This window comes from Lagopus leucura, unplaced genomic scaffold (genome assembly GCF_019238085.1).
Source record: "Lagopus leucura isolate 7727_CA_CO unplaced genomic scaffold, USGS_WTPT01 34989-0_obj-0_obj, whole genome shotgun sequence".
Classification (NCBI taxonomy): Eukaryota; Metazoa; Chordata; class Aves; order Galliformes; family Phasianidae; genus Lagopus; species Lagopus leucura.
In genome coordinates this window covers 963-10,407 of record NW_024965595.1, presented here as the reverse complement: position 1 = coordinate 10,407, position 9,445 = coordinate 963, and the positions used below count along the sequence as shown (strand labels likewise).

General features: G+C 39.4%; 1 protein-coding gene across 1 annotated transcript; it reads right to left on the bottom strand.

The window, feature by feature from the left end:
• Nucleotides 1-6,991: 6,991 nt before the first annotated feature.
• On the bottom strand, nt 6,992-9,069 carry LOC122192185 (centrosomal protein of 152 kDa-like). Its single transcript, XM_042892697.1, has 3 exons — nt 8,918-9,069; nt 8,525-8,628; nt 6,992-8,268 (listed from the first exon to the last, which is right to left on the bottom strand). The coding sequence occupies exons 1-3, from the start codon at nt 9,067-9,069 to the stop codon at nt 7,475-7,477; spliced, it is 1,050 nt and encodes a 349-aa protein (XP_042748631.1). The 3' UTR covers nt 6,992-7,474.
• Nucleotides 9,070-9,445: the final 376 nt, after the last annotated feature.

The following is a 9,445-nucleotide window of genomic DNA, read 5'->3' as shown; positions in this document are numbered from 1 at the left end:
TGATCTGAAACAACAAATACTAGAAGTCACCCATCACTCAAGGGTCCCAAATGAATCATATTCAACCTTGCTATTTCCACTCTACGCTAAGGAAGCATACCGTGTATGAGTCCAATTTAAGTAATCACAGCAGCCTGGTACAGAACCTGCAGCAGCTCCAGTCAAATCACACAGCCTTCCCAGCCTCAGCACGCTCCCATCAACAATCAGACGCAGAGGTCTCAAAACAGGCAGCAACACGGCACTGGGAGGCTGAACTGCCACTTATCTCTCCCCTTACTTATTTATTTTTAAAGCCAACAGCCAAACAGGGCCTGCTGGAGTCAGCTGAAGGAAACTCGCCCAGCTGGGAAGGCTCACACGCGGCTGCATTGAGTTAAGTTCAGAAATTTACAAAGACTGGGCTACTTCCACGGGAGCAACGGCTGCTTTCTACAGCCAGCACAGGGAGCTCGAGAGGCAGAAGGGCTGTGCTGCCTGCATTGTTTTGCATTTAATAGATGGTTTGTTATTTTGGTGGTGAAGGAATTCAAGCCGCGTTATAGGCACAAAGCCAAGGACTCTCTTGGGCTTTCTCCCTTTATGTTTTTTGTTGCACAACAACTCAAATAAACTGAAAGCCCCAGAGACATTGCTGTGCCTCCCATGAAGTTCTTCCCCAGCTCCGCAGCCCCCGGTCCTGCCATAGTGCACGGGACAGCTTTGGGAAAGCTACAGTGCTCAACTATCAGCACGTTTCAAGGGCTGGGAGGGAGGTGAAAATATCAGTTGAAATACCACTCACGCATGTTTCTCTGTTCGTATAACCACTGCAGTCCCTATGTTCAACCACAGGTTGTTCTTTTATTTTTTTTTTCATTTGTTGAAGCCTACTTCGCCATTCTCTTTCTATCTTTGCAGTGACTTGTTCTTTCTACTAAAGAAAAGAAAAAATGATTTAGGACAACCTCCTCATCGACTGAATATAAATAGAATTTCACTGGCATTTAATAACAATAACAAAAAATAGCTTAGACCAATAATCTTGCCTGACAGCTGAACACCAAAATCACACCCTGTGAGCAAAGAGTTTCTTCCTTGCAAGACAGGGCTCTACACTGCTGAAGAGCACCACAACCTAAACCCCTCGAGGCACATCTTAGCATCCCTGACACTCCTTCACTCCCCTGCACCCTCCAAATTACACCTCCCTCTATGCTTTTATTAAAGGAATTTATTTTTCTTCCTCCTTCTGGCTTGCCTCCATTGGGAAACATACAGAACAGGCTTTCATGAGATGACTGAACCAAACAGTATAGAAAGCAGAACCATTCACCCTCAGATTGAGGTAGATAATATTTTTTTTTTGAAAAAGATTAATTAAAATGAATGTCTGCATAAGTTTATCATACATTTAAGTCCTCCTCCTGAAAATAAATAAATTAATCAACGGAAAACTTGGAATTCCCTGTGATAATCTGATTCCTCTTGTTCCTTCTCCCAGTGGACTTTGGGTAATGAAACTTCCTTTTCAGCCTGCTCTTTGTTTTCTTGCTGCAGTTGCCTCTTTTTATTATTTTGGTAATAGAATTGCTGCATTTCTCCTTAGGCTCACTCCTCAGAAGGTTAAGATAATCTTCCTTGTCTTCTAGAAGCTCATCATTGTGGCAGGCAAAAATGAATAATAATAATAGATTCTTTTAAACTTGTTTTTAAGAAAAGGATAATAATTGGAAGTATATATATGCATAAACCTACCATACATGCATACATACAAATTCTCCTGAAAATAAATAAATTAATCAAATTAAGTCAATAAAAAACTTGAAATTATGTGGTACAAACTCCACATAATAACAATCATCTATTTAAGTAAAGAAACCAAACCAGCCTACAGTTATAGCATTCTTCCAGGCTTGACAAATTGTTCCAGTACAGAGCAGTGAGAGCTCATGAGACACATGGTATGCTCCTTTGCTCCTTTGTTCCTTTGAGTTTGTCCACTGATTTTGGCAACAACATTTTGACTGAAGATTTAGACCACATAAGAAGGGTGACTTTAAGGCTTAACACTAGAAGTTATTAATAGCTGTTCCTCTATTACTCTTTAATAATTGCAAAGTGTTGTTTTTGGTTTTTCCAAAAATTGAAAAAAAAAGAAGAAATATACTGCAGTGGAAATATACAAACAGTATCACTTGGAGTCCCCTTTCAAAACTGAGACTTTTTTTTTATCATAATTTTTTCTTTCTGAGGTTTTACATCATCAAGGTGGAAGTACTGCAAATGAATAGCAGAGCACATTGCCTACATTAAAACTACTTCTTTAGTGAATTTCAAGAACATTTATTGTGCTGTCATCCATGAACAGTTCTTACTCGTACACAATTGCTTACACAAACTTACATTTTGACTATCAGTTACCATAAGATGATCATTCTACTTTCCATCTGGCTTCCAAAGCCAATGTGATCTAGAGAGAAACAAGAAGTTTAGTTATGGTACTTAGGTTAAAAAAACAAAAACAAAAAAACCTACTGAAGCCCACTTCATCGAACTAAGTAGTATCTACTTCGTCTCTCAAGAAGCCCCAAACACACTGCCAGTGGCAGTACAGCACCGCTTTTACTTAGATTGCTCTCATATGCCCAACTAGCTGAGATTTGGTTCCATTCTCAAAAGCACAACTTAAGCACTAATCGAGCAAAAAGCCTTCCTGCTTTTCAGTCTCATGAATGCTAGTCTGAATGCTTAGAAAGCTGGTCTTCGCTGTCCTCCAAGGGCTGCTGCTACTGAAATAGAACAAGGTGTTACCTGCTTTGCAAATGAATGCATACTACTTCCTTCAAAGATAGGCAGGCACAGATGAAACAGACTGCCTGCACAAAAATCATGGTTTTATTTCTGCACTGAAAAGACATCATTTGTTGACAACACTGGAATTCACTGAAGAGATTTACACCACATAATGCTTATAAGATTACAGTTACTAACCTAAACAATTTTTCCTGGCAGCCTCTTTTTAAGAAATGAACCACACCAGAAAGAAGTAAGGGAAAATCTACCAGATAGATGTGTCATAGGGTGGACAGCTTTGCAAGAATAATCTGCAAACTTACTATGCTGAGATTCCTCCCTAAATAGCATGTAAGAAAGGTACTGAACATTCAAAACCTGCTCTCAAGAATCTGCATTAAAACCCAGATGAGAACACACGACTCTGTTTTACTACACAGAAGTCATCACCTGAATGATTCATTGTCTGTGTTCAGGAAAGTCATCAAGCAACTGGACCCAAACAGAGAATAATGCTACCATTTCCAGTTCATCAGCCCCAAAGCAAGATAACCAGCATTCAAGACTATTGTACATCCAAGGATGAAGTTAGTATTGCAAGCAAAAAATTTATACTCTAAGAACTGTAGTTACAAAGGGGATATTCTGCATCAGTACCCCCAACTCACTTGTTCTTACAGATGGCAGGAGTGAAGCACATTAAGCAGATCTCCCAAGGGAGATGACTCAGAAAGAAAGAACGAACATTTAATATACTGCTTTTGGCACCACCAATCTCTTTCAGGTCAAATACGCCATTCCACAAAAAGAAAGCAGCTAAGCATGAAATACGTGTTAGGTGCACCTGAGCAGAAAATCTGTCCAGTGCTCACTGGTGTGTAAGAAACAAGCAGGTCATGTTATATAACAACTCCTTGGCTTGGAACTATGTTTCAAACTTTGCTGAGGGCAAAAACAACTGTTTCAGACTGCTTGATTGCACTTACTAGTTCATATGGACTTGATAGGCAATGTGTACAGTGGCAAATTAATAAACAATTTCAATTCAATAAATTAACAACATAAACTTAAGGAATTAACAACTTAAATTAAGGAATTTAATTTTCTTATGAAAACGTATAGCAGACTGTTGTGGTTTAACCCAGCAGGTGGCTAAAGCACCACAGTCCTCCGCTCGCTCCCCCGCCTTCCCAGTGGGAACCCAAAGAACATTTAACTGCTAAGAACTCACAGCTTTTGTGCTTTATAGAGATTTTCAGGGCTGATAGAAACTTATACAGTGCTTTGAAACTGTCAGGAGCACATCTGAATCACTGCACCAAAATAAGATGACTTCATTTGTTCTGAAATAGTTGCCATCTTTGAGACAACGGGAGCACTTTGGAGGTATCATTTATTCAGGATCAAGAAGCAAAGCTATAAAAGGAACAAAAAACCAACATCTTCAGTTTGCTGACATACACTGTGTTCCAGAGCAGTTTAACCTGCCCTTCAAAAAGTTAGTCAGTTCTTTTTGTCTACAGAAGTTATTTTAAGAAACAAAGAGAACAACAGTAACCAAAATAAATAAAGATGACTTATCAACTGATTTGTACCAATTCCCATACAGAATGCAGCTCTTCTCTCAAATTTTCAGAGAGGCTTTGATATGTGGCCACATGCACAGCTTCTTGTACATCCCAGAAGTCCTTTCTGGCTTCTCTATTTGACGACTCAAGAACTACACAATGTATTCAGTTATTACTTGCAGCATTGGTACCCCAGTCCCATTCTTCTCTATCCTGTCAAAGCACGTGTTCATTGGAGCAAAAACATCAGCTGCTCACGTTAAATACTTTTTCAGTTACAACACAACTTAATTGTACACAATTAAGACACAAAAGGCCCCTCTGGTGCCAGCAGAGGGTCATCTCCTGCCATCCCCAGCACTCCAACACCTCCTCCAGCAGTCACCAAAGGTTTCAATTCCACAATATGGAATGTTTTGGTATACACCCATTGCCTCTTGTCACACCATTAGGCCTAAGAGGAGCCTGGCTCAGTCTTCTTTCCATCCTCCCTTTACATACACTGATGAAATGATCCTTGAGCCTTCTCCTCTCCAGGTTAAGTGGCCCACTTCCCAGATTTTCATCACCAAAGAGATGCAGTTCTCAGCTCCCTACACTTATAACCCTACTTCCACACACGTGTGGGCATGATCTCTCTGCACAATAATTATTTCACTACAATTATTTCATTGCTTGTCCCCCATTGTGAATAAAAGCACAAAGTTTTCATCAGAGAAGAAACTTCTGGAATTGATACTAGATCCCCCACCACATTTGCAATAGCATGTTTACAAGTTGTACAGTCAGTGATCTACCATGCATTTCTGTAAATATTTGTCTTTACATTAATCTCTATAAAGTGATTCGTTAATCACCTTAATCAATTCCTTAGAGCTCAGGGAGGTTACCTAGCATGAATATCAACCCATAAGAAACAACTCTGTACAATCACATTAAACACTTTTGCAAATTCCCTATAAGAAACAGAAATAGAAGGAATTTCTTCTTAAAAAGCCACACTATATTCTTCTAGATATAAAACATATGCAATTTATAATCTGAATTCAAGAAGGGGGCCTCATTCTTCTATAAAATAACTAGATTTTTAAATGAAAGACAGTTGATGCTTTGATAACGATATTACTTTAAAAAAAAATGTGGAAAAACACCTCAGCAGATTCAGAGCTCTCTGAAGCTGTCAGTGCAACAAAGGATACAACAAACATTAGGTTAGCAAGGAGCATGGTTTTTTTGCAGATGCATACTTTCTTCACCCAGCAAAGGTTTCTGGACTAGCCCAAGGAATGGGTTAATCTGATAAAGTGGTTTAAACACCTGTTCAAGCACTACTTAAGCAGAGTTTAAGCATTTCAGTTTTTTTAGGAGTTTCTTTGTTGTTAATAAATCTTGTGCTATTTGGGGGAAATGTTTAAGCAAACCAAAAAAGCCACTCAGTATTGAAAAAAGAACCTCCCCATAGGTTTAAAGGACAACCAGAAAAAACTTTCACCCTGCACGCAAGGCCACAGTCATTTCCTCAGCTTAGAGATGGGAATTTGGACCTCAAACAACCACAGCTCATGTTTGTGTAGGCACAAGCCATCTCTCGTGGCCTCATTTCACTCCCACTGACGATGACAAACCCCTGCTTCACCAAAGGGGAAGTGGGGCTGCATTTATGGGCAACATTAAAGGTCACCAAGAAATTTAGAGCTCTCATTTGACCACCTGACCAAGCCTCCAGTCACAAAAGAGTCCTGCTGACCATTTTGCCATTTCAGGCCAGCTGGCCTGAAATACAAACAAGCAGCACATTTTTGTAAAGGGAGCTAAATGTTTTTCTCCCTAAGATTCCTCCTGGATCTCACACTCAAACACTGACAAGATTCTGAGATTAGGCAGTGCTCTTTGACTGTGAGAGATCAAATAAGAGCATTCTTATAACAGCTAAACGCTGCTACATGTGAAATGTATACACACCTCTTATGAGGAAAATATTCAGCCCTTTTCTACTGCTGCTGACATCGCAGAATAACGACAGGCCAAGTAGACCATCTTGTTTGGTTTTTTTCTTTACTGTGTTCTGTATTACTGTTGATGTGAATTGCTGACCAAAAACCAGGCAATTAATTGCAACAAGCATTAACTACACTAGGCAAGCAACACAAATGAAGCCAATAAAGCAAACAATATAATACTTGTTTTTTGTTACAGTATCCCTGGAAATTAAAATTGTACCCCAAGAAAAACAGTGCATTTCACGATGCTCTTAAATTCAAGCAGGCTCCTAAAGCCAAGCTTTTAAACCATCAAGAAAAGAATTACAACACTTCCATTTAAAATTTGTAGCTATTTAAGGAACATCTGCAACATGTGGTTACCTTCATCTGTATCTTCCTCTGCCCAGTACAATCTGTTCTTTGCTGCATTCAAAAAAAAGTACTTGAAATTTCATTTCTGATAATATAAGTATTTATACTTATTATGAAGACATACACAGGTCTAGAGGGTGTCCTTCAAAATAGGTTAGTCAATTGAAAAACTCATTTCAAACAACACCTCTCATTGAGCTCTGAAGGAATATTCATAACCGTTTCAAATGATTACTACAAGCAACAGTAGGTTTGTTTTATATAAACACTGTACACTTAATTTAATATAAAAATATATTATTTTTAATAAAAGTACATAATACACTATAAACAGCTATGAAAGCACTGTTACAGAGGTAAACAAAAGTCTACGTTAATATTTCAAGTGATTGCATAGAATTTCTTCATGCAACAGTCTAAACTGTAACATTGGTCATGAAATGGACCCAGTAAAACAGGGTCATTTCCTTTCTTCACACTCAAATTTATACTCACTTGAAAGGGAAAAAAATGTGTTATCACTGATATTGGTTCAAGTTGGTTTTTTTTTATTTTATTTTTTATTTTAAGTGGGCTATCAGAATCAGAGCTTTGCTGAAGAGACTGGGGATCCCATGCCATTCTTTTCAAAGTATTGTTGCAGCATTTTTCTGTATTTCAGATTGGCAGCATATTAGTTTGTGTGTTAGCAGAATTTGATTTGTCAGACCCAAGAGATGAAATATGATCTGAGTTTGACCTCACTTGATCTCTACTGTAAACTATAGTGCTGTTTTTTTAATTGAGATTCTTGACATTGCCATTAGTGAGTTCTTTCCAAGTACCACCAAAATTTTCACGTCCTTCACAGCACACACTCTGCCTCTGTTCATTGGTAGTGGGCTTTTCTTCAGGATACACTGCAGACTTATCAGAACCGCCCAGATGCAAACTTCCACTCGCAGAACTCCATTCACTGCAGCTTCCTTCATCCCTCTCAGGAGTTCTGGGAAAATCAAAGTCCTGAATTCTTTCATATGCAGTTTGCCAGGTCCCACGTGAGAGGACACATTTATCATCTTTCAAGGTTGTTCTTTCATTTTTACTCTTAAGCATGTGATGAGCTGACCCTGAGATGGCAGGGCCATTTTCAAGTCTAGCCGCATCTACATTTTCTAACTGTCCTTGACAAACAAATGAAGGGACGTTTGGATTTGCAAAATTACTAGTTGCACACAAGAGTTCTTTGTCTATGTTTACGACGTGGCTGTATTTTTCTTCTCTTCCATCTACATTTGGAAGAATCTTTGACAGTCCATCTCTTCCAGCATTAACAAGATGTTTATAGGTATTCCTATTCTGAATATGTGAAGTATCTGTTTCATGAAGCATATGTTGTGCCTCAGTCTGTCTTGCATCAAATTGTCGTCTCAAGTCACGTGGTATGTATTTCTGAACAACTTTATCATTAGCTTCTTCAGGTGTATTTTTGCCACAAGATTTGCTTTCCATATTGTTTGGCCTAGTTTGAGACAGGCAATCTCTTTTTGAGAATTCTACTCCAGTAGGCAGGTCAGAATTTAACAGCAGAGCTAGAAGAGTAGAGAAGGAAATGGATCAAATAAAAGAAAATTAACAACAAAAGATTAAAGAAAATAATAAATGAGGGAGGGGGTATTGGCCCTTTTAAAATATAGGTCAAACAGATTCTCAAAAGAAGCAGCCTATGTTTACACATCCATTCACAAGCTCGTAAATACTCAGTACCTCCCTAAGCACCTGATTTTGGTTACTATGTGCATTACATCTATGTGGTGAAGAAGAAAATAAATAAATAACCCAACATACCTGAGCAGGTAGTTTTGCACTGCAGTGTGTGTCGAAGAGGTGTTTCAAGTCCTTTAGCCATTGTAACAAGCTTGCTGGCAGCATTCATTATTTTCTTTTCAGCTCTAACGATAACCAGAGAACATGAAAAAATATAAAGATGTCCAGACTCTGCATTTTCCATAAAAGTAACGACAGCAGAAGTTGAAGAACAGTGAGAAGACAAGGTGTCAGACGGCTCAGCAATGCTCTGCCAGCAAGATCAGCAGCGACTCCACACCCGTCTCATCAGATCAGGCCAGACTAACACTTGTGCCAACATGGGATGAACAATGCTACTGGACAAACAATGCTATACTCAAGTTGACAGAACTCTTTCAAAACCAAAAGATATCCAGTCATGCTGGAGCTTACCCTTCCTGTTTCCCATTATCAGTAAGAAGCTGTTGAAGACATGTCAAGTAGTACTTGCGCATTTTCCGTGCCGTCTCCTGGCGCTCTCTGAGAACCTCTGACTTAATCATTGCAGCAGCTCTCTCCTTACTTTCACGGATGTAACACAGCATATCACCTACAGAAACATACTGCATAAGGGACAGCTCTGCCACAGAGGGGAGAGACAGGAAAATACCACCAAAAGGACTGCTGAGTAGACCTGAAGCAAGGGCCCACGTTTACCAGCCAACCTCCCGCCCAAATCCACAAGCTGCTGTGATACACAGGCTCCACACTGCTGAAAGACCCAGAGCCAGCCTCTACAAAGCATCAGACACAACAACCTAATTGGCTCTCATCCTGCACCTCCATCAGCTTTAGCTCATGAAAACACAAAGTGCAGGGGTTTGAGATGAATGCTGGTTGGTACATCCAAGGCTTGTACCATCTGAGAAACAGAAATCAGTGCAACAAGGCAGGGACAGCATAACAAGGCTTCATACCACA